The sequence below is a fragment of the Astatotilapia calliptera genome, chromosome 17 (assembly GCF_964374335.1).
Source record: "Astatotilapia calliptera chromosome 17, fAstCal68.1, whole genome shotgun sequence".
Classification (NCBI taxonomy): Eukaryota; Metazoa; Chordata; class Actinopteri; order Cichliformes; family Cichlidae; genus Astatotilapia; species Astatotilapia calliptera.
In genome coordinates, this window is record NC_137438.1 from 6,955,905 (window position 1) to 6,980,977 (window position 25,073).

Consider the following 25,073-nt stretch of genomic DNA (forward strand, 5'->3'; position numbering starts at 1 on the left):
AGACAAATAAACAACCATTAAGACATTATTCATTCACTACAGATGTTTTTTTCTGTACCTGTATATGGTGTTCGGCACATAGACGTCCCTGGCAGGAAACTCAAGGATCTCCCTGGTGGGACGCACCCTGCTGTCTGGGTAAGGCTTAACCTGCAGGAGGTCAGGGGTCAAGCAGTAGTGGGGGTTCTCCGGAGCTGGAGAAATGTCCAGCTTCAACTGGGCTGTGGTGAGTGTGTGAGTAGTCAGAGGAAGGGGAAAGGAGTGTTAAAGAAAGAGCAAAGAATCATTTTCAGATTTCAAATCAGGACAATCAAAGGAAAGCATAAATTCCACTTTTAAGTACCTGTGATAGGTCTGAGTCTCCTCAGCACTGAAGACGGTCTTCTCATATCAGCTAAGAACTTATACAAATCTTCATCACTAAGTCTGTCTCCCTCCTAAAATAACATGTAGAATAAAAAACCATGAGAAAATGACAAAGGGAAGGAAAAGTAATCTAATACTAATAATCTACTATCGTGTGAGCAAGCACATTCACATGGACCTGTTTAAAGAAGTTGGTGATGGTAAGTGTTGCAGGTCTAAAACCTGTCAGGCTACATGATTCATCTCCACTTGTGGTTCTCTCCAGAGAACGCCTTCCCATAATGCTCGAGTTCCTCCGTTCAGACCATGAGCCTTTCCTCTCTAAAAAGATACAACAAAAACAAACTCAACATTTTAAAGCCCACATTTATTTTCCACTCTGAACATGCAGACATTGTTCTAATCTGCCATAGCAACAGAAGGCTGTCGCCACCAGTCAGCATCAAAGATAACCTCTAAGGTCAAAGGGTAGTCAAACACCAAGGGTCACAGTAAAAATAACACAGCAGGGATCAATATGATGTTGCCCTGTTTGTTTCTAAAGCACGCCAATTTACTGAAATGTCCATGCACCTAATGCATGACTGCCATGTCTGTTATGGTCTCTTCAACTAGACCATGTGTGACATGGAAAGTGGGCATAAAAAACACTGGCATGTTTTTTTTCCTACTCACTGGAACTTTTGATATCATTCTGAGATACATGGTCAACGTCTACAATTACAGTTAGAAAGCTTGCATTAAAAGAAGATGGTTAGACCTGAGAGGCTCATCTCTAGCTCTGTATCTCTCTCCAGGCTGCCTGCACTGTTAACAATGTTCATTAGATGGATGGCGGTCCACGCAAAGGGCATTCGGTAGCGCCCCAGACGTTGGCAGAACTGCTCTGACTGGCCTCGAAGCTTCTCCAGCTTCTCCTTGTTCTATAAAAAAATAGAAATGTTAACGTAAATACAGGGTTTGTGGTACATTAACAATGAATCAGAATTCTTTTTGTTTTAATTTTTATTCACTGCAACAAAATTAGGAGATGACCATGAAAAGGAATGTACTTTTAAATGAGTACTTGCAGTTGCAGAAACAGTAATGAATAAAAACATTTATTATGACATCACATATAACTGAAATACATCTGAGACTGAGCTTTCGTGGTATTCATCATTTAATTCACTCTCATTGTACCTTGGCAGCGTCTGACTCTTTGAAGACCATATAGGGCTCTGCGCACTCTCCAATATCACCCTGCTGCAGTACTTTTTCCAGCTGTTGACAAAGCAAACACAGCCTTCAGTAACTACACTCACGTGCAGTGAAACAGGTCAGAAGATGGGTGTCAAATTGTGAAAGGACAGCAGGTTTCTTCAATTAAGCTTTATCTTTCATACTAAGTCAAACACTGCAATGAAAAACTGTCCAGTGTTTGTTTTGGTTGATGTAATGTATTCTGGTGCTATCAAAGAGGGACAATAAGTCAAGGTTTTACTTGTAATTTATTCAAAGACATTTCTGTAAGAGAAACATGAAGCCTCAAGTACCCTTATACTGATGGCATTGCATAATCATGGATATCTAACATTCAGGGAAACCCGCTATTAGTACTCTTTTACGTATTACAAAACAAAAGTTGACAAGAGAGATGAAATTCTAGCATGACTGTTTCACCTTGATGACTAGGAAGACATCCTGGGAGGGGTAGGTAATGGAGAATATGGCAGAGCGAGCCAGCGTGGAGATGGCTGCTGTCTGAATGTGAGGACGCAGCATCGCTTTTGTCTGCTCAGAGTTTAGGTCAAAGAAAAAGTTTTCTGATATCTGAAGGACACATGAAACAGACACACGGATAATTATTATTTGACCAAAACACCTGTTAAATGTAATCATAGCACTACGCCATCACAACTATTATTATTTAATTGTAATTTCTGATGACTCTATTACTAAAGCATGGCTTCTTGCTCGTGGAGGCTGGCAAACATGTTAACATCTCAGTGATGAATAAGCCACCAGAGAAATTTATGGAGCCGTGAAGCGGCATTATATATGAGAGATCTACTTATCAAGGCATCTGCTACCCTCTAGTGTTTGTTAGCTAAAAGGGAACAGAAAGAAGCGGCACTAGATAAGGTTGTTCAGATATATACATAGTTCCAGAGTATGATTTAACGGCATTCCCAAAAACATAACAGGCCCACAACATAAAATTTAATAGCCCACTCATCAAATTCGTTTGGCCTCCCAACGATTTTAACGGTTTGCAGAAGTGACCCAACAACTCAGAGCTGAGGAGGCACTGAGTAAAGCATAACAGCTTACCTTTTTCTTTTCCTTGACATCATATAAGGCCAAACTAGCAAATATGGGTTCAATTTCGATCTCAAACCTTCAAGGTGGAGAGAAAAAGGAGTGGATCAGCAGAAAGCAGCAGTTAAATAAAAGAGCTACATGGCGTTTTTTTCTTTTCTGAAAAAGGCCGTCTACCACTTACTTCAAGGACAAGCACTTGACGAGTAGCCTCTGTCCAAAGTGTTCTTTAGGTACTTCAGGCACACAGTGGCGCTCAACGGGCTCCTCCTACACATTCACACAAACGTGTGGGGTTAAAAAAAAAAAGACTGAATTGCACAATAATTTTATCAGTTATGTAAAACTGTTTAAACTATAAATTTAATGGAGACTAGCAGAAAAGGTTTTAAGGATATGGAAAGGTGCTTACTGTACCTCATCGAGGGCGGGGTGCAGAGCAAAGAGTTCACGGTGGCGGTTGGCCTTGCGCTGGTCTTCGTTATGCCGGTCAATCTCCTCATTGGGGGCACGGTCAAGGAGGTGAGGAAGCAGGGCATCGGGGAGGGAATTCTTCAAGTCAAAAATGCTACAGGCCCAGCTACCCCTCGGAGTGTCATCGATAGACATTGACCGTCGCTTCAAGTCATCCTGCAATACAACCAATGCAAAAAAGACAGACTAGCATATACACTGTGGGACTGTTTTAAACCTGTATCTTGATATTGTCAATCTGAAATTAACACACATCATTCAGGTTAATTATTTTCCTAATGAAAAAAAAAGGATACCTGGTCATCCTGGTAACTGCTGCTGTCTGGCATCTCATCAGCTTCAAACACCTGTTTGGGGAGGCCTTTCTGGCGCTCCTTCTGCTTGTCCAGAGTGTTGGGATTAAAGCCAGTACCAAGCTTATGATATCTGAAGGAACAAGCCATTACTTAGAACACTTTAATTCATTTACTAATATTATTTCAGGATTATTATGTGTATTTTAAGAATATTTTCACATGGTGAAGCCTTACTTTCTATTGACGACTGCCCAGTCTTCTGTGTAGGATCTGACGCAGTCTCTAACATGAGGATCAGTGTCCCTGCAGCCAGACAAACATAATCAACCAAACAAACATTATTTTAACAGCAGAGTCAGACTCTAAATGCAGGCTTACTGATATGGATGGCAGACCATTAAATGTGTTGAAATAAATACATCTTTCTGGTATATCACACGCTGAAGCACACTTGTAATGCTTCTGCCATCTCTTCTGAAATACTAAGAGCCAGCAGTACATTAAGTAAAGACATTAAGCCCACATACAGTAGCTTGAAGGATTCCAAGGCGCTCATTAACTTAGTAACCAAACAGTTTACATACACATCTAATATACAGGCATTTGACTTCCATTCTTAATTTTTGCACCTCTATTAAACTGTAGGTAAGCTTATCTTACTACATTTAATAAGATATAGTAAGATAACGCAGCCTCATACAAATGTAGCAAATGATTTAAGGACAGTGCCTTGACATATAAATATATTGCCGTTGAGTAAATGATAATTGTTTTTGGAAAATGAAATATGGAACCAAGATCACTATTCCTCATTAAAATCTGCGATTTCACATTAATTTGAAATATGTGCTCTCAACTTTATCTAAATTATTCAATCTCCACTATATATTACAGTCTTTTATTGCTCATTTGTTTGTACATTTAACACAAATTATTTGCATTACAAACAATTACTAGTCTCTCGAGATCAACACATTAAATTCCAGATGCTATTAAATGAAGAAAAGAAAAGAAAAAAAAACAACAAAGAACACTCCACATCTTTCTTCCACGGCAGCCTTACCCGTCTTCAGGGACAGCTTGTACCACTGTGCGACACTCCCTGGGTGTGTAGATGACCTCAATGTCATCTGGGGGAAACTCAATCAGATCTCTCAGGGGACCTGACTCAACGATGGGAGGGTGAGTGATAAGGTACTCCTCAAAATCCACCGGCTCCACCGCCTCCGTGAGCGGAACCTGGTGGGCGATGAGCAAGTGTGACAGGGAGAAAATCAGAGGGATGGGAGAAGTTAAGTAGCTGTTAAGGGCATACACGTCAGTACAGCTCGGCTACTTTTTTTTCTTTGTCTACAAATGTCTTAATAAAATCGTCTCTACTTTTAAGCAAATGCTTCACAAATGCAGTTATTGAGAAAAAAGGGAGAGCTGGTGTTATTTGTCACTCTATTATAGAGCACCATGTTCTGCAATAATAGATCTAAAATATGAGGTGATTTATGTCAATTCTGTTAGGGGAACTGTTTTAGATTTCAGATCATTGTTAATTTCATAATAAAAAAAAAATCAGTTGTAAGAATGACCCGTGTGGGATTTGAGAATATCCTCAAAGCTGATACAAGCAGCCAGATTATCACAGGCTAATGACATCATGGGTCTTACTGCGCTGACACAGGGGAGGATACTAGCAGTAATGTGGTAACCACACACCGTGTATGTCAATGAAATTCATTTTGTAACTTGTGGCGATGAAAAGCAACGACCTGTAGAAGCAAAGAATACTGGTGATGGACATACGAAGGAGTGATAAAAATATACACAACCGGAGCTAACACAGACCTACAGTTAACTGCAAAGCAATGCAAAATAAGCCAATCACTATATATCTGAATAAAACTTATGGCTGCATCCTCTACTTGGGTTTCTTTCTAATGCCCGCATCTCTACACCATTCAGGGCCTCTAAAACAGATATCTTGCCTGAAAGGGCTTCCAACTCCATTTCAGTTTCAAATGTCTGATAATATAATCAACTCTAGAATTACTTTATATGCTAATTATAAGTCACTTTGTCTGCTTCTCTGATTTGCACATGTGTTGCTAACATTGTTGTCTAAGCTAGAAGCTTTTATGCTTATTAATTCTGAGATTCCACCTTGCCATTCGTCCTAGCAAAAACAAACAACTCGCTGGTCTTTCTGTTAGTGCTGTTCTTATTGTATTCTTCCACCATAATATTTTCTATAGCTAAGCAACCAGTCCTCTGTTTCTATGTTAACATTTTATGTGAAAAGTGGTGTCATATGCTTTTCAGCATTTTAATGTGGATGAAGACTCTTCTGAAACATTCTGAAATGAAAATGTGCTAGTGTGGACGCAGCGTTTGCCTGCTTCTACAAGTGGAACCCAGGGAGAATCTGTTTTAGCAGCTTCATTTTAAGGGTCTGTCTGTGCGTGTCTGTGTGTGGGTGTGTGCATGCATGTTTGTTCTTCTTCCTCTTGAGGAATTTGAACATGAATATCTTTCACAGTTTTAATTAGAGACCAAATGCAGCCTAATTAAGTAGTGAAGGTGGGACCACGTGTTGGTGTTTCGGCTCAGGAGTACTCAGGGTCAATTGACACTACTCCTTTAACAAACATGAGCCATTTTTACACAGATGCTAAGCCAAATAAAGGTAGCATGATACTGCCTACAGCATGTGATTTTAGATACCATGACCTTGTTGTGGAATTGAAGGCACAACAGTTTATACATCAATACTACCATTGTAATATTATCATGCCTTACCTGCTAATCTTTTCTACAATCAACGATTGTCACGCTCAAAGCTCAAAGTCAGAACAATAACGATACAAAACAGAAAGGGATAATAATGATGGAGCTGCACCAACACCTTCAAATGTCTGTGTAAAAAGGCTTAATGTGGTGAACAGGACAATCAATAGTTATCCCTCATGGCACTCTGCTAGACAGTTGTGCAGCTTTTCACATGTACCAAAAACCCAAAGCAAAACACCCCTGACCCCAATTAGAGAAAACATCGATCTCATTTGAAGAAAACCAACTACTACAACTGTTTACATGTAAACACAATGAATGATCAGCGGCCTTTCAGACTACTCACTGTGTTACTTGTTGTTGTTCCGACGTTGAGGTTTTTGAAGAGCTGTGGGGAGCCTCCATACTGTCCAGCTATCTGTTTCCTAACCTCTGCTGCCACAGTCCTGCAAACAGAGTAACAGGTAGAGAGGACAAGAAATAAGTCAGCTTATGCAAAAAGTCTCTCTAGACATCCATTAAGTGGATATTGCAGGCTTATTAGTATTTAGAATCATATTAAGACCATCCCAGTATATTTCTCACAGTATGGACGAATGACGGCCATGAATGACGGATCCCAGTACTGGTGTGATTAAAACAGAACAACAGAACAAACCAGTGATGGAAATGTGTCTGTGTAAAGCTGCATACACACTGCAAGCAATTCACAGCAACGTGACAGCCAGAGATTACAGAAAGCGAATGATATTTGGTAACTTCAAGCAACTATGGGCAAAATAACTGCTAGCAGCATGAAGTGGGCAAGACCTGTGATAAACTTTCAGGCAAGCAACTGAAGAGACTCCTAATGAAAGTGAAAAATACCACTGATTGACATATGACCTGCTACTAAAATCATTAGAAGGTCAGCTGGGCAACCGAACCCTGCAATGTCCACAAGCAACCAGACGGCAATTTCAAAGTGATGTGCCACAAGCGAATAGCTTCAACTATGTATACAGCTTAAGAATAAAAAAAACATCCAAGGACAGTGATGTAACTACAAAGCATGAATATTTTCATATTCTCCAACATATGAAATGGATTATTGTAGATTTAGTGGAATAACCCATAAATTTAACCCACCAATTTAACCCATCTTGGCAAAATAATGCCAAGATGAATGACAGAAGCTACATTTGAACTCGTGTGCAAGCTCTGATTCATCCAAAACTGTGAACAACAGTGGTTGCACTGGGAAAATACAGCGCTACAACCACAGAAGTATTATAAGTAGTAATCTCAAATATGACACTATGTGGTGAATGTATTTATATCCTTTCAGAGGTTTTTGCTGGGACTGTCCCAGAAACAACAACAAAGGTTTATTGTACAGTGAGACCTTTCCAGTAATGTATGGTATGTGACTGTCCCTGGTACAGTCAGTGTTCTACATTAAAAAAAAATGTCCCACGCGGTCGAAGTGCAATAAAGAGGGTTGGATCTATCACAAAATATTATTTCCCCTATACAACATTAGGTAATAAGATTGCATTATCTTTTTCTCAATTTCATAATGCAATTCTAGCACCAGTCGTATTTATGTGGAAAACATACTTCGCTCTGCCTCCAGTATATAAAAATTTACACTAACAACACTGGTACCACTATATCAGCTATGTAACACAAGATTAACTATAGTATCCAGTATGATATTTGTCTCAGTCAATGATATGGAGTACTGACAAAAGTCAAAGTTTGGTGAATTAAAAAAAACCCAAAAAACTGCATGATTGCAAAAATGGCATATTTATTTACTTTAAATTCCTTGAGAAGCTAAAAATGTAGGCTTTTTTATTGAATCATTTGGGTTATCTCATAACATACAAAGATTTTTTTTAAAAGGCATGCTGAAGGATTTTGGCTATGTCCAACTAACTACCTAAATGCAGTTGCTACTTCAAGCAACTCACTGGGATATGTAAAACTAACAAACACAGAGGATCACATTTTTTTGTATTTTAACTCTCCTTCTGTCTCTGCTGAGCTTCACTGTGTTAGCTCAGACAGCATCGTGTATTACACCAATACACAGCAGAAAAAAAATAATTTAAAAAAAAATCCCTGGACCCCAGTGGTCAGCACAAAGCTCTCAGTCTTCAATTGTGGCTGTAGCCACGCACATTCGAAGGTCCTTTAAATCACAGCAACCACCAAAACCACTTAAAGATTTTTGCCTTGAACAGAAAAACAATGCAGCAAGAGGCCCAAAGCGACACAAACAAATTAAAGCCAAGGAAAAAAGCTACAAACTAAAGGGCCAAGGTTATGTTACACTGCTAATGCAGAGTGTTATGATGTTTTTTTGTAATATTTTTCCTCATAAGCAACAAACTCTCTAATGTGTCTGTTTCTCTCCACTCTCATTTTAAAAGTTGTATCATAACGACTAGCTTGAAGGTGACTTTAGACTCTGGCCCATAATTACAGCAATTGTGAGTACAGATCACTTGTGATTGAGTCTGTGAGATCATTACAAAAGTCACATCCCTTTCCGATTTTCTAAATCGGCTAAGATCATCTCCACTCCTGTAATGCATGAGCATCAGACAAGACTACAAACAAAATGTCACAGTTATCATTTTAAGCAGGAAAACAAAACAAAAGCAGCATGATCCAACTTTCCAGCTTAAGATGAACAAGATTATGTTCTGTGGGAGAGATCAGGAGGTCTCTGCAGAGCCGTGCTGTCACAGCTGGGGAAAAAGCACAAGGCTGCACTGACAAACAAATTCCACACTGCTCCCCGAGCCCTCCTGCCAGACCTTTACTTAGCACTGGTCACTGCACAGAGGAATAACTTGATTAAGCAAACAGGATATCTGACAAAGATGGTAAAAACAACAACTTCTCTTCCCAGGCGCAAAATAGAAAGTGGAAGCAAAAGAAGAATCATAGCTTAACAATCCTGAGGCAGGACTGTGCCTTCTGAGTAGGAGGAAATTTGACTTAAAATATGTGATAGCGGGCACCGGTTTAGGTCGCTGGGATGAGCAGGCAACCGTATGCCCGTGGCTGAGAGTGGCAAGCCTCGATTCGAATCCGACCCACAGCTCTTTGCCGCCTGTCTTCCCCTCTCTCTCTACCTCTGCTTTCCTGTCACTCTTCACTGTACCCTTTCAAAAGGCCAAAAAATATGTGATAATAGCTTTCATTAAAAAGAAAGAGTGTAGCTAAACAAGTTCAGCAGAGAACTCTTGTCCTTTGTTACGTGAATAATTTTAGCATGTTAAAAAGCATTCCAACAGGCTGTGAGAAGATTAACAGGGAACCATTTCAACTTTTATTGAGGCCTGTTATGCCCATAATACAGATATAATATCACAACTGCAATATAAAGCAGCCAAATTCAATAACAAATCTACTTTGTCTACTTAAACTGAGCCAGAAAAATGTCATTAAATGCCACAGGTTTCTTAATGAGGGCCGCGACTTATATTACTCTGCATGCTCATGTGCATGCCATCCAAAAGGCATCTCAGAATCATCCTGTCAGTAATTTAATAATAATGTGAAGTCCCAATAATACGATGGAAAGTTAATATATGGTAGATTCATATTCTTTCAGTCGGGACATAAACAACTTCTACGGGAAAATGTCAAGATGATAGTGAACTTACTACAGTTCAATAATGAAAACACATTTGCTTCAAATAGATTATCGATTTTGAAATAGACAACACTCAGGAGCATGTCTGTGGTCTTATGTAATCATCTTTCCCTTCACTGTGGATCACAGTGAAACGCTCTCCAGAGAGATGTAAATTCTTATCTCATCTAACAGCACCACATAGAGAACAGGTCAACCAGCAGGCACGCATGCATATACTTGCTCAACAATTTTTAAAACGCCTTCATTGTTCGGACATTAATTGATCAGCAATAACAGTGATTAAATACGTCTATGTTGATCTGTACTGTACAGCTATCTGAACACTGACTGGGAAGATGGCATTTGACAGCTTGCACAAAGCCCTTTGTTAAAGAGATTACTTTGATCTGTCTGAGGGGCGGGGAAGAGATTATAATATCAGTATTTGATATCAGCGGAGGGAGGCTTTTGTTCCAAGTAATAAATGTGCAATCTCGTTTCAGTTAGGTAAATCTTTAAACATAACAAAGTTCAGGCACATCTCTCCCAGTGCCAGTAGTACCTAGCTGCCCATCGTTAGCTACTGTAAGCGAGATAGCTACTTGTCCAAAATTAACGGTTATCAATTTACAGTAGCTACGTTCATTTCGGTAATTATAATTATTGAAAGTCTGTTTCCTCTCCACCCCGGAGACATACATAAATATGATATCACCCCTTTGTTAGTATTCACTGGTAAAGGACAGTAGCAGCTAGCAGTGTCGCTGTCTGTCTGGGTGGGTCTGAGCATCTTTGCAGTCACAGCTAACAAGCGGCTAGCTCAGAGCAGCAAGGCTGCGCTGGCGGCTGGGCCTCCTTCATAGGGTTCCCTCAGCATTGGTCTGAGGGCGACCTACATGGAAGTCCTCGGTGGGCATTTTGCGAGCACGTTGCGGTATGTTAAGTCTTTACCTGCTAATTTTTTGGGCGAAGGCGCGGCGTTCAGCCATGGCAGTGGCCGCTGATGTGCTTAAGCAAATTCCCAGGCAGGCAGGCAGCAGGCAGACTCCGTTTTCCACTCAATACGACCACAGGGAAAAACGGGAAAACAGGAGAATGGATCATTACCGTAATGAACGTAACGCTGTGCCACAGAACACACCCAATGAAAAGTACTTGCGCATTCTCATTTCAAAAAGAACTCGGGTGGGTTAAGGAAGAAGGATTACGGATAAAATACTATTAATGAATAGCGAACATGAACATCTTTCAAAACTAAAGACACTTGAGAATTATCGGGAAAAGCAGTTATCACGAAATTATAGTAAAACCAGGTGCAGGACCTATAAGAAGCTGAAATATGTAAATTTTGCATGATTATACATGTCAAATATTTTTACTTGCATTTTTTGTCTTCACGGGTAAAGCAGCAGTATTTGTTAATGGATAATAATAATTTATAAATTAAGTTGTAAGTTAAAATATTTGTTTCTCAATATATATTGGAGTAGAAATAAGTAGAAGTAAAATATTGATGTATAGTGCTTCACATTTGTACTAAACTTCAACATTTGATACTTGAGTAAAAGTTACTTTGTATGCCGATTTGTATGCATGAGTTAAACAAAGGAGTATTTTTTAAAAAGGACTGGAAGTTTGCTGGAAGTTTGTGCGACATAACTGAGAATAAAATATATATATGAAAAAAGAACTACTTCATTGTCGTCCTTAACAACCTTAAACAATAATCATAATACCGTAGAAATGAAAACAAATAGCATAAAGACTTTGTCAATTGTAGATAATGCAAATGAAACACATTCAAAAGAAAAGAGACTACATTTTATCATCTTCTTCTTTTATACGGATTACTTTAGAAGCCACTGAGTAATGTTGTCTTCAGGTTTTGTGAAATAATAGAATAAAGTTTTTGTTTTTTAAAAATGACAATTTCAATAAAGTTTTTATTTCCTGAAAATCGGTTTACAGTAAATGTTTAAATAGACTGCAGTACGCTGTAGTAAAATCAAACACGCAAATTTAGAGAACCATTTGTCAACATTATTAAAATAATTAAGTCGCAACCGTCTTAACACTGTTAAGACTTAACAAGTGTCAACAGTAATAGGAGTTAAACTAAATAGTCGAATTTCTGTAAGAGAAAGAGAAAAATGAATATTATCAGGATAACTGTATAACATTGATAGGTTAAGTCTCTACTGTATATTACTGTAACGGTACACTAGATCCATAAAAAATAAAGGACTGAATGAATAAATAAATACGATGAAAATGAACATCAGCCGTTGTTGCGATGTGATTAAAATATTTTTTTATACCACGCCCTGCCCATTTGTACGACAGAGAGCGCTTGTTCTTATTAAAAGAACTACCCAAACAAAGCAGAGTGGAGTTAAAGGCAGTTAATAATGGGAAACCGCTTTTAACGCCGCCCTGTCGGGTTGTCTGGATTTCTTTTTCAGGCTAACCCTCGCGGTTCCCAGCGGAAGCACCGCGAGATCACCTGACTTCACTGTTTCTACTTCCTCAAAATGTAAATATTGGCGTTCGTGTTTGGAGTGTGAGTTCATATCGCAACTACTGGACGACAAACTGTGTTTTAAATGATCTTTTTGACATGTTTCAACACGGAGCTGCAACGCGTCTGTGAGGGAAACACGAACGGATGGAGGAAACTAAAATGAAGCGATGTTCTCACTGCAAGCTTTAATGTCATGTCATTTTTGTACCTTGAAGTCATAGTTAGTTAACACTGTGTGTCCGTCACGTAAAATGGTTGTAGGCTGAATGGGAATGGGTTTCCTCCCTCACTGTTTCAAATGGAGAATAAAGGGAGCGACGAGGTGGAAAAATTGAAGACAAAGTTCTTGTCCGTGTGGCACAATGTGAAGTACAGTAAGTAATTGGCTGCAGGCTTACACACGCACACACACACACACACCAATGTTTAGCCCTGAGTGCCTGCTTTGTTTTCAATGCACGCGTCACTGATGTGTTGCTTTGACTTGTCCATGTTCTGTACAACAGAACACGCACTCACACAGTCTTATGCTGCTTAGTCACTCCTTAAAATAGTTCTTCATCAAACTTTTCCACATTGTATTGTATGTTTTCCCTCTACTGGCCTACTTTTGTCCAATGGCGAACGCTCTCCGTCTTATTAACAAGAAGTCAGGAGTCACGGAACTGACCCAGTACACTTACTGATTAGTTTCCTAGGATAGGTGTGTCAGTTAAATCTCGCCATCGATGAAGCTGTGACATATTGTCTGTTTACTCTGTCTTAGGTTGGGCTCTCAAACCAAAGACGTCATTCAGTAGAAATTCTCCCGTGCTGCTTCTGGGAAAATGTTACCATTTTAAGGCTGAAGGTATGCATGAACACATGCAGGTACATTAATAAATGGACACTTTTATGCTGATTGAATTCCCTGTAATAAAAAGTCACATACAATACTGGTTCCCCAAAAGATGGGAAACTGTGTGAGAAACAAAAACAAAAAACAGAATCACACATCATTATACCCCACACAATTATAGGCTCACTTTTAATTATTTTATGTACACTTGACCCAGCACCCAACTTTATTGAAAAAAATTGTATACAGTATATATGTATGTACAGTATGTAACAAATAACTTAAGCACCATTATTAACTTGTGTAATTTTTACGAATCAACATCTAAGTAGATATTGTTTAGATCATTCTCATATCTGTGGTTAGTGAAATAGCAGGATTGTGTCTTTGATCCATCCATTGAATTTGTAGATAAATTGCGCTAAGCAGTTACGCCAATTAGTATGAGCCACAAGTAAGAAATGGCAATAAGAAAGTTAAAATGATCATTTTATTATAATTGACACAATTAAAAAGTAACTGCAAATCCCTTTTTATCTTTTTTTAGCCACAGATGAAGAGAGTCTTACTGAAGCCTCTGTTGAGGACCTTGTTATGGGGGATGTGGATGCTTTCCGGAGGGATTTTGCATCCCGTGTCTGGCTCACCTACAGGGAAGAGTTTTCCCCTCTGCCAGGCAGCACGCTGACCTCTGACTGTGGCTGGGGCTGCATGCTGAGGGCTGGTCAGATGATGGTGGCTCAAGGACTTATGTTGCACTTCTTGGGAAGAGGTGAGGAAAATGATGGTACTGCAGCTGTGCTACAGTATAACCCCTTACAACAAGATCTATGAAAAATAAAAATCATATATCATTCTAAGTTTAAATATTCAAATTAGTTCATTGTCCAAATGTCTTTGGTCCCAAGCGGCACAGTGTTGCAGTGGTTAGCGCACCTGCCTTTGAATCCATTGGCTATGTGGGGCTTTTCTGTGTGGAGCATGTTCTCCCTGTCCATGTGTGGGTTCCTCCCACAGTACAAAGACAGGCATGTTAGGATAATTGGTGATTCTAAATTGACTGTAGGTGTGAATGTGTTATCCATGAGATAGGCTTGTGACCTTGTGCACCATGTACCTGATGTCTCACCCGATGACAGCCCTGGCAGTTTAGGTGTACTAGTCTGGTGTTTTCACCTGTTTGTGTTTCAGACAAACTCTATTCTCCTAAGATCTCTGCAGTGTAAACTGCTGAGTGTTTCTCTTTGTTTTCCAAAGACATCAACTGTGAGATAACATCTTTTGTCACTTTAATTAAGCTTAAATTTATTTTTTGTTTAATGCTTATTTTTGAAAAACTCGTTTGAAGTTTGAAGAGTTTCCTTAATTCGTAAGTTTTTAGTTGGTCCAAGGCATCCAAATGAGCGAACTCTTAATATCTTTGTAAGATCCATTGTCTCTCAACAGCTCTAGTCTACATAATGAATGACTGCCGGTTTAAAGCAGTCATTTAGAAAACAATATTTAAAACTTGTTCTTCTGTCAAATCTAAAATATGTCACTAATGAAATATTTCTCTATAAAATGACTAATGGCCACTTTAGGATATTTATTGATCAATTTTCGCTTTGATTCACTTTGAATCAAGGTCATTTAGTTAATGCCTTAGACTCTATTCTGGTCCATTTTATGGACTGGGCCACTCCCATTCTCCCCGCCTTCAGCTCCCTCCCTGTTTGTAAGGCTGAGGCACAGTTAAAATGAAATACTGGGACACTCAAACTTGTAATTGAACAGAATGACACCTATTCCTTTACAGAAGCACACATGGTTCAGAGTCTTTAGGGCAAAAACCTTTAATTTCAAGGTCTGAATGACTTTTTGTTCTTAATGTTCTAAATGGAAGTTTGATATGTTGAATGATCAGGTTCAAAGATCCTCATAAAGAGTTGGTCAAAGGAGTTGACTCTATTATTTTCTACTTCTCATATCAGGCTTTAAAAACCTACAGCCTGTCCTTGCACTGCAAGTACTGTGTCGTGTATGAATTCTCTAACTATTTTCTGTCCTGCTAGAATGGTGCAGATTACTTATGTAACACCTTTGAAGTAACATTTTGTAGTTTATTTTACCCTGCTTTCGAGAGATTGCAGAGAAACCCCAGTAGGGGTTGGAAAAGTAAGCAATCTCTTGAATTTAGTAGCTTTTAGAGCTTCTCTTATCAGCAACTGGCACCATTAGACGTTCGCTGTAGCTGCTTGCGAAAAAATTGTCTCCGTTAAACTCTTTGTGTGGTTTGGGTCATTGCCATGTAGCATCGTCTAACGATTCCTGATGATAGTCTCCTGGAAAATCCTTGATACAGCTTTGCTGTCATTGTTCTCTCAATGGCTGCAAGGCGTCAAGGTTCTGAGGCAGCAATAAAGCCCCAAGCCACAAAGGTCCCTCCACTTTGCTGAGATTTTGGTAAATGCTGAAAAATTTCTATCAGTCTACAGAACTTGGAATTTAAATATTCTGAGATTTTTTTTCCAAACAAACTTAAGTAGCATTTGTGTTCACAGAGGAAATGTTAATTGTTGCTCACATGTTATATTTGTCCAAAGACTGGACTTGGTCAGAAGCACTGACACTCCAGCCTTTAGACACAGAGACGTGGACTACAACTGCAGCCAAACGTCTGGTGGCCTCTCTGGAGGCTTCCCTGCAAGGTGCTCCTGGACCCTCTGTACGTAACTCATCACCACAGGCCCAAGCACTTTCCCTTGGATCTGCAGAGGAGGCAGATGCACATTTAAAGGAAATGTACCACCGCACTCTGGTGTCTTGGTTTGGAGATAGCCCTTCGACTCCACTGGGCCTCCACAGACTCGTCCGCTTAGGCCTGACAATGGGAAAACAGGCCGGGGACTGGTACGGACCAGCTGTGGTGGCACACATCCTCAAGTAGGTTTAACGTTTTGGCCTGAACTTACAATTGTTTCCATTTGATTTGATTGATTTAATCATGACTATGTGATGGTTTAGTTTTGTTTAGGACAAAAATAACAGGGTTTTGTTACTGATTGAAGTTTATATTAGTTGCCATGTTAGCCTTTTTTTTTTTTTTTTTTAATATATATCTACGATTTAAAACATGTAACAGGAAAGAAAATGTACAAATGCATCTTTGTCTTGACATAAAATTTTTTTTTCATAAAATAAAAGTAATTCAACAAAATAAACATTTTCTTGAGGTCAGTAAATCATTTTAGCCCGAGGAGGGAGACTACACCAAAACATTTGTACTGCTGAAAAATAAAAAAACAAAAATAATAACCTGCTTAATGTATGTTTAATTGTGCATATGTAAATTGCCTGTATTAAAATCATTATACCCATTATACCCATTATAAAGCCTCCGCATAGCTGTTCCACAAAATTCATTTGTGCCAATGAATCATCATCTAATGCAACCATGTTTACATTAAATGATGGAGACTTAATTTTTTATTAATCATCATGAAATAATTATAATGTATACAATCTAGTGACCATATGTGTCTATCAACAACTGTGTAATTATCTGGAAATAACTTCTTATATTTTAACTTGTTTAAAACACCCATCTCTTGCTATTTAACTTTGCAATGTGATGATGAACAAAGCCTCGATGTCGGGTTAGCATAACCTCCAGATACAAACTTCCATTTCTCATCCATTTCCTCTCTGCTTCTTCTTCTTCTTGTCTTCCTTCTCTTTCTCTTAGGAAAGCTGTCGAGGAAGCGATGGACCCTGGTTTGGCGTGTATAACTGCCTATGTCTCCCAAGACTGCACAGGTATGAAAGATGAGCCTGCTGTTGATAAAACAGGAGACTGGGCACAGCGCCCAGGCGGACCTTGCGTTTTCCGCCATCTTTTTGCTGCCGTGAGATCGGAGCTGCGTAAAGCAGTGACAGTAGTCTCGCTGTGTCTATTACCCAACAAACACATCCATTCCAAAACTATAACCTCCTACTCCGGGCTCTTCTTAACCTCAATAACTTGAGAGCTGATTCTAAAGTCAAAGACAGACAGTTATTGGTGATGTATTTATCTAAATGCAAACTTTGACTGTTTCCTGCTTTTCATACTATGAGAATTTGTGTATCCTCTCTTGTTTCATATGGACAGAAAGTGAAATCCAGGAACATTACCTTGAGCATTTTTAACTTTGCCATTTTAAAAAATATTTTCTTGAGAATGAGATATTAAACAATCAGTTTATTCCACAGATAAAACAGCTCTTTAAATTCACAGTCTCGTTAATACAGTAGATTTTTTTTCTGGTTCATAGTTTGAGTAATTAAAAAAAAATTATTGCTACTATTTTTAGTTATTATTAAGTAAAAAAGGGATTAAAAAAATTACCATAGCACACACTAGCATGCACCAGACTTAATAAGTGCCACATGCTAACTAGCACAATTAGCAGATTAGCATTATATATATATATATATATATATATATATATATATATATATATATATATATATATCAGAGGTGGGACCAAGTCATTGTTTTGCAAGTCTCAAGTAAGTCTCAAGTCTTTATCCTCAAGTCTCAAGTCAAGTCTCAAGTAATGTCAGGCAAGTCAGAGTCGAGTCTCAAGTCACTGGTGTAAAAGTCCGAGTCAAGTCACAAGTCTGAAACTTTGAATTTCAAGTCCTTTCGAGTCTTTAAAAAAAAAAACAACGAAAAAATAATGTTGCAGTTATGCTAAATGTAAATATTAGACCATGTAATTTTAAATCTGTGTTTTTCTCAACACATGACAAAAGTGAACGTAGAAAATATACACAAATTGTGAAATTGCACCTCTTTAAAATGCAGCTCAATTAAACCTAGCTCCAAGAATAATTTTCACCGACAGTTCTGAGATAAGCTGCATGTTATTCTTGGATGCGGTTGTAGGACCAGCTTTAAAATCGCATGACAAAAATATCATACACATAAAAAAAAACTGTATCACCAACGTAGCCTGGAAAACATTTGCTAGTTAGATGAAGTCAGCTATCTCATTGTAGCATATTTATATGCATATTTATAATCATACGGTTCTTGGAGTGAGTGCACACACTCATGAAGTTTAGTAACTTCAGGTCACTGCAACAAGCCCAGGTACAGTTTACCGACGGATGGGTGCAGGACCTTGAAATGCACCGTGTAGAACGAAAGACCATCGTACGTATCATAAGTTTACCAGTCTCACAAATTGTCGTCATAAATACACATTCATTAACTGTTTATTAATAGGACCTTTGAGCTCAACGGTAATTAATTAGCAGTGGAAATAATTTCTGGTACCCATCACAGTAATGTAGCAGTGACAATAATATTGTATGCTGTAATCGTACTGGGCAATTAGTGATACAAAAAACCTGTTTTATCCTGTGAATAAAAGTATATGTTTTTGTCAATGTACCATAATAACAGAAGCGAAACACAATATTGTGTCAGGACAATTCACTATTTATGCACAATAAACAAAGGAGCATAGCGCGACAATTTCTGTTCAGCGCCAGACTTGCTTGTAACCTATATCACCAATTATGTTATGAAAATGACGTATTAACTACTAAAAAACACTGACCTTCGTGTAAATGCTTGGAGCAGACTAACCTGTGAGCTGGAGGGTTCTGGGACGTTATATTTGGTCTTTGAATGGCTGCAATCCAGGCCACCCGTCGCGTCTTACTTCGGAAACATGGCTGAACAATTTCTCTTCAACGACGTAATCCGATAACAACCGATCTCTTTACCCGTCGGCTTCCCGTGGCTGTCATGCGACCGGCTATTGCAGTTAATAATACAACAGCTTCTTGCCATTTTTGTGTTTCTTTTTATCGCTGTATAACTGATTTCAATTGAAAGCCTGCGTGCGCTACTACCGCTTGCCACGAGTTCCCAGAATCCTTTGCGGTTCTACCCGTGAATGACGTCACATTTTCAATCTCTATATAATATGCATGTTAAATTTTATATTTGGGGTAAAATATCAAGTCTTTTCAAGTAAACCGGTTCAAGTCCAATTCAAGTCCCAAGTCATTGGTGTAAAAGTCCAAGTCAAGTCACAAGTCTTAGAACATTTTTTCAAGTCAAGTCTAAAGTCATAAAATTAATGACTCGAGTCTGACTCGAGTCCAAGTCATGTGACTCGAGTCCACACCTCTGATATATATACATATACACATACACACACACAAGTGAAAGTCATGTGATAAAGAAAGCACAACCATTTTTACTTCTAAGATTGTATGTGTCATGACATAAAAATTACCTGATCCTTTGAAGATCTTAAAATTCCTTAAGCATAGTCTCAAATGAACACTTGACAAATGAAACCATACCGTGAGACCATAGTATAGAAGTCATCTGTGAAAAAGTGGAGTTATGCATGATGGTCAGACACCTTCTGTTTGGTCTCGTCTGTCAAATGGACAGAAGTCTTGTAGTTTGTTCAGGTGCGACTCTGCAAACCGGAGCCATGCTGCCTCTTTTTAGAAAAAAAAAAGAGGCTTTCTACCTGACAACCCTTCCAAACCAGTCATACTTGTTCAGTCTTTAACTATACTGTCATGAATTTTAACATTTAACATGCTGCACTGAGGCCTGTAGAGTAGATTTTAAAAAGGCTAAAGAGGTGCTCAGTGTTCTTAACCACAAAATCTGACCAGCCCCTGATAGATAGTAGTTTAGCTACAGTGATGATGTGATCTTTGAGTATCTCTCCCATCATGTAGTTCCCCTGGTTACATGAATGTAAATAAAGTATCTACAACACGTGGACGCTACTTTGAAAGTAATGAGCTCTACTGTGGCAGCAGCAGGGGGCGATATCATAACAAGAGAAGATGGTACACGGTTTACCCTTTAAAAGAAAAAGTTTTGTTTAGTTGTATAGTCAAAGTCATAATCAAATAACAAAATGATCTTTCTAAGGCAGAGACTTTACCATAAGAGAAAAAGCAAAAGCCACCCTCCTTTTTAAATTCAGTATAGTGGCATAACTGTATAAGGTCACCATTCTGTGGCAAAACTGTTTTTGTTTTGGGGTTTGTTTTTTTATTTTATTTTTTATTTAAAAAAACAAAAACTTTTTTTTTTTAAATTAAAAAAAGAAAACAGGAATGTGACAAAAAACAATGTTTACCAACTACTTACTGCTGACTGTTCATCCAAATAGATTTTGGTGAAAAACACAGCAGACTGAATGACCTCGATCTGACCTTATGTGTTATTGATCCTTTGTAGTATATAGCGCTGATGTCGTCGATTGCCACAGGGCACCGAGAGCAGAGCGGACCTCTGATGAGACACCAGACGCCCCTACTCTGCCACAGAACGACCATCCAGTGCATGCTTCCACCTTACCGGAGAGCCGAGCTGTAATCATCCTCGTCCCTGTTAGGCTCGGAGGGGAGAAGACAAACCCAGAGTATTTTGACTTTGCAAAGGTGAAAAATGCATCTAGATTTGAGTGGTTAAAAAACAAAAACCCTACAAAACAAATATTAGATTCATATTAATAAGAACGAAGATGTTTGGAGATTAAAGAAAGTCAAAATAACTGGATTTTGCCACTGGGATGGTGGGAAACTTAACCGCGCATCTCCGTTCTGTCCTTCTGTGTCCATTTAGAGCATTTTGAGTCTGGAGTACTGCATAGGCATCATCGGAGGGAAGCCCAAACAGGCCTGCTACTTCGTGGGATTTCAAGGTTAGTAATGGAAACGAGGGAAAGAAGACGCACAGAGAGGTTGGTGCGAATAGCAAATTACTTTGCATAATATACCCTTCTTATGTGAAGAGACAAAGTGAGTTAATGTATTCCTGTTTGCGCGAGGAAAACGGAGAGGAGTGGAGATGGAAGCAAGTGAAGCAGGGCTTACTTTATTCTCTCTGACCCATCAAAGCCTTGCCCATTTATCACAAGTAAACCTCCCAAGTTGTGAGCCGTAATTGATTTCCATAGGAGGCATGCATTAAATTTCATCTGAGCCCCAAAGTGAGCCACTCTTCATCACCTTCAGGAGCCAGGAGGAACCTTCAGTTGTACATCTTGGCAGTCAATATTTACGCATTTACATTTTACCAATTTGAAATACAGTGGTGGATGATGTCTAAATGACAAGCAATACATTCTCCCTGCCAAGGCACACCTCGGCGCGGCATTTATCATATGCAAATGGTCGAATATAATTGTGTGTTTGTAAAAGTAATTCCCCCACACAAAAATTAAATGACAACCTCTTTTTGTGGGTGTAAAGGATGGGCTTGTACAAACGCATCTGATTATGTAGAATTTAATCCACCCCGGTGGATATTAAAAAGCAACAACCTTCTGGGAGGCATATTTGACGCACCACAAGCCTAACAGTAGGCTAAGCGTGGTGACTTTGAGCTGCTCTGCATAGAAATTGGGGGAGAAACGCATTTTTGTAATAATCGGATGTTTTTGAATAACTTGTCTTTTGTTTTGTCCTTGCAGATGACAGCTTGATTTACATGGACCCTCATTACTGTCAGTCTTTTGTGGATGTCAGCACCAGCGATTTCCCTCTTCAGGTAATGTGAAATTACACAGACGAGCTGACTTGGGGGGGCCCGGTAATGTGAATTTAATAGTTGCTGTTAGTACTTAAGGGTATGAATCTTAAAGCAGCACTCGGTCCAATTACAGAGTCCCCATCTGCTGATTTATTTGCTGCTCGGATAACTGAAGCTGCCACTTAAGAGAAATACGGCAAATACGGGCTCGGCCGCCGTGAGCCTTAATATTTCAGGGCCCGTACGTACAAATCGGCACACAGCACTGTGCCGAAACTTTGTTTTATGCTTTTTGCACGCCGTGGTATACAGTGTGACAAGGTGTTAAATTTCAGATGCTGTGACAGCAGATAAATAGGATTGCATTCATCATGTGACGCAGAATACATCTTATTTGGTGTCGATGCTGTCATGGTGTGTATGTATGCCCCGCAGTCACCTGGCCCTTCAGCTTGATGAATATTTTCATGTATTTTGTCTCTCTTTGTCTAGTCGTATCATTGCCCCTCGCCAAAGAAGATGCCTTTCAGCAAGATGGACCCGAGCTGTACCGTTGGTTTCTACTCCAGAAGTGTTCAAGACTACGAGAGGATCAGTCAGGAGCTGTCTAAGGTGAGACCACAGCAAAGGATACCTTGATAGTTACTGTGACTCCTCACAATTTCTTTCCTTATTTTACATGCTGTTATTGTTGTTGTAATACTGCTGTATATTCATTGTTTCCTGTCCTGGCAAATATATCCGTCAGGTAACCTGAGTTGGACAGCAGGTGGCACCATTTAGCCATAAATCTGTCTCAATTCTTACTTCTCACACCAGTCGTTTTGTTGTTGTAAACCAAAATCCGTCCTCAAATTTAGAAAAAAAAAAACCTTTCTGTTTAAGTGAAATGAATGTGATTTGCATCTTCGAAAAGAAGATCCTAAGCCTTGTTATCTTAAGCCTTTAAAAGCAAAGCCATGAAACACTGCTTTATTGTTCCAGCTGCTGCAGCCATCAGCGAAGGAGAAATACCCCGCATTCACTTTCGTGCAAGGTCATGGCAGAGATTACAACCTGTCGGCAGGCCTGACACCTGAAAAGAGAGAGTGGCCCTTCATCCGTGACCCGCGGAGGACGGTCACCACCGTCGGAGACTTTGTGCTGCTTTGACAGCCCTTTTTTAAAGTCCTCTTCTGATTAATCTAATTTGTTAAAGTCCAGAGCCTCATGTAAGTGATATAAAGGTTTATGGAACTACACGAATACAGTTTATGCATCCCGGACACTTTACTGATGAATTTGTAATTAACTGGTGAGACTTATGTTTGTAGGTAATGTGAACATGTTGAATAATATGCCAGGAAGCCTTGGAACATCGTTTTGTGCTCTACTGAATTCAGTGACCTAACATTTTTTTTCGGTGTTGTTTTGAAATGGTATTTTAGCAAAGGGGAGCATTTGGGAGAGCACTGTTCATTTTACACCATTATCATATTTTTGATAGAGATTTTGTGAACTCATCAGATTTCAGAGGACTTGAGATTTTGCACCTTAAATCAGAAGCTTATAATGATCGCCAGGTCAAGTTCACACCTCAGTTTTGTGAATTTAGGACTGAGAATGCCATGTCGAAGTAGTAATTATAAACTAAGATCAGTGTTAGATTATTTTTTAAAAGCATAGGGTTGCAACTAGAGAACTCTTAAGTGTAGGTAGCAGTAGCCTAACAGGTATGGTAAATGTCTTCATTAGTATAAGCTAGGCAGTCTATGAAGATGGGCAGAGCAAGTAATTCTTTCAAACATCTCTGCCAAAAAACAAGAATGAAGAGCATCTCAGCAGCAGACTGCAGAAGCATATGCTTTGAAGGAGTGTTTTAAAAACACTGTTAATATCTTTTTTATAATTAACTTCTTTGTCTTTGCAACATGGTGTGGTGTATTTGCTTGCCTATGTGCATTTTTGCCTGCTTGCATCACAGTGAAAGGGACTAGGATTTGCTAAGGGGTTAACTGTGCCATGTTCTGTAAAGCACAAAGCACTATCTGTTATAAATGTAATGTTAACAATAAGATTCTCTGTAGGATATCACCTCTTTATAGCTAACACGTTTATAACAGCAAATGAATCAAAGAGTTAAAAAAGACTCTTTTAAATCTGATTCAGGGAATTGTAATCTAGAGGCTGCTAAAAGTTTTTTGGGATTGACAATAGAGATTCAAGTCAACACTATAAGCACTGTTATACTACTTTACTCCATTATTTCCACATTTTTGAGAGATATTTTTCATACAAAGAGGGTTTTGTAACATTTCATGCCATGCACCTTGCCATATTTCAGTTTTCTTCATTCTGTTCTCCAGCACTGAGTGAGTAAGAACCAGGTGTGACACAGTTTCATAGTAACTATACATGATGAAGGAAGTATTCCGTCTGTTAAACACATGCTTTGTCTGCTTGGATAAATTGACTTATAAAATTACAATGTTTAACCACTGCCAAGCAAAAAAAAGTTAAATAAACTTGAAATCTTTTTTTCTTTCTTTTGTTTAGTTTGGTTTTTGTTCACTTTAAGAATCCTGAGCCATCCTAGGACAAAAAGAGAAAAAAAAAAAATCAGTGCTACATGCAAACCTCAGTGGTGTGTTGAAATGTATTCAGTTCCTTTCTCTCCCAGTCAAATGTAGTAGATTAAAACTAATCGTACGTGCTAACCATCTCTACAGCCCATTAACCAGGAACCGGAAAAAATGTGACCCAGTGACACTGGCAGCAATTGTGTTCCTCTGCGGAGGAAAAGAAAATATCCTTGTGTGCAAAGCTCTGTTACCATGGATAATCTGTCTGTTGCCCCTTTAGTTTGAGCTATGCCGGACTGTTTTCCTGTACAATACAAATTCTTGTATCATGATGAGGCATGCTTTTTAAGGAGGAAACTGTCCCTTCTGTGTTGGAGACAGGGCAAGGGTTAGGATGGAGGGACAGAAAGAAGAATCCATCTGTTCTCTGCCATGCTGAAGCAATGGCAAAGTGCATAAAGGCATCATTTAGATCCACTGTCTGATCTGTGTGGCAAGTTTCTTTTTTTTTTTTTTTAGTGGCTGGGCAACTGACTGTTTGGACAGAGCAGGAACATCAAATATGCAAGAGCAAAAAGATCTTTGTACGGTGAAGAGGAAGGGTTGAATGGGCAGGAGGGATGATGGGACATTTGGGATTTTTTTTTTTTCACAGACATGAAAGAGCATTTGTGTCGCAGAGCACAGCGGTCTGAGGGCTGACTGTGTTCTCCAAGTATTTACAGGGGACGTATGAATATTTGATTAATATTC

At 39.0% G+C, this 25,073-nt stretch overlaps 2 protein-coding genes across 26 annotated transcripts in view; one reads left to right on the forward strand and one right to left on the reverse strand.

Annotated features, from left to right (window-relative positions):
- The window catches only part of dock7 (dedicator of cytokinesis 7), a 46,575-nt gene extending 35,618 nt beyond the window's left edge, over window positions 1-10,957 (reverse strand). For all 25 annotated transcript variants that reach the window (XM_080292099.1, XM_026147865.2, XM_026147864.2 and 22 more), the window contains exons 1-14: window positions 10,804-10,957; window positions 6,565-6,664; window positions 4,501-4,676; window positions 3,672-3,740; window positions 3,438-3,567; window positions 3,085-3,297; window positions 2,852-2,937; window positions 2,680-2,746; window positions 2,029-2,178; window positions 1,549-1,629; window positions 1,127-1,289; window positions 545-687; window positions 344-437; window positions 59-221 (exon numbers count right to left, since the gene is read on the reverse strand). In XM_080292099.1, the coding sequence (XP_080148225.1) occupies window positions 59-221; window positions 344-437; window positions 545-687; window positions 1,127-1,289; window positions 1,549-1,629; window positions 2,029-2,178; window positions 2,680-2,746; window positions 2,852-2,937; window positions 3,085-3,297; window positions 3,438-3,567; window positions 3,672-3,740; window positions 4,501-4,676; window positions 6,565-6,664; window positions 10,804-10,841 (1,673 nt within the window). In that variant the 5' untranslated portion in view covers window positions 10,842-10,957. The remainder of the gene's footprint in view (window positions 1-58; window positions 222-343; window positions 438-544; window positions 688-1,126; window positions 1,290-1,548; window positions 1,630-2,028; window positions 2,179-2,679; window positions 2,747-2,851; window positions 2,938-3,084; window positions 3,298-3,437; window positions 3,568-3,671; window positions 3,741-4,500; window positions 4,677-6,564; window positions 6,665-10,803) is intronic.
- A 1,369-nt stretch (window positions 10,958-12,326) lies between these two features.
- atg4c (autophagy related 4C, cysteine peptidase) lies at window positions 12,327-23,100 on the forward strand. Its single transcript, XM_026147719.2, has 10 exons — window positions 12,327-12,747; window positions 13,140-13,223; window positions 13,759-13,983; window positions 15,797-16,136; window positions 16,939-17,009; window positions 20,464-20,666; window positions 20,851-20,929; window positions 21,701-21,777; window positions 22,252-22,371; window positions 22,744-23,100. Exons 1-10 carry the CDS (start codon window positions 12,672-12,674, stop codon window positions 22,909-22,911), a joined length of 1,443 nt encoding a protein of 480 aa, XP_026003504.2. The 5' UTR covers window positions 12,327-12,671; the 3' UTR covers window positions 22,912-23,100.
- The last annotated feature ends 1,973 nt before the right edge of the window (window positions 23,101-25,073 follow it).

What these genes read in the sequence shown, in the direction of transcription:
- atg4c (XM_026147719.2), top strand. Translation starts at nt 12,672, where the DNA reads ATGGAGAATAAAGGGAGCGACGAGGTGGAAAAATTGAAGACAAAGTTC. An exon ending in GTGGTGGCACACATCCTCAA is followed by an intron (nt 16,137 to 16,938) that starts GTAGGTTTAACG and finishes TCTTTCTCTTAG; the next exon opens with GAAAGCTGTCGAGGAAGCGA. An exon ending in CTACTTCGTGGGATTTCAAG is followed by an intron (nt 20,930 to 21,700) that starts GTTAGTAATGGA and finishes TTGTCCTTGCAG; the next exon opens with ATGACAGCTTGATTTACATG.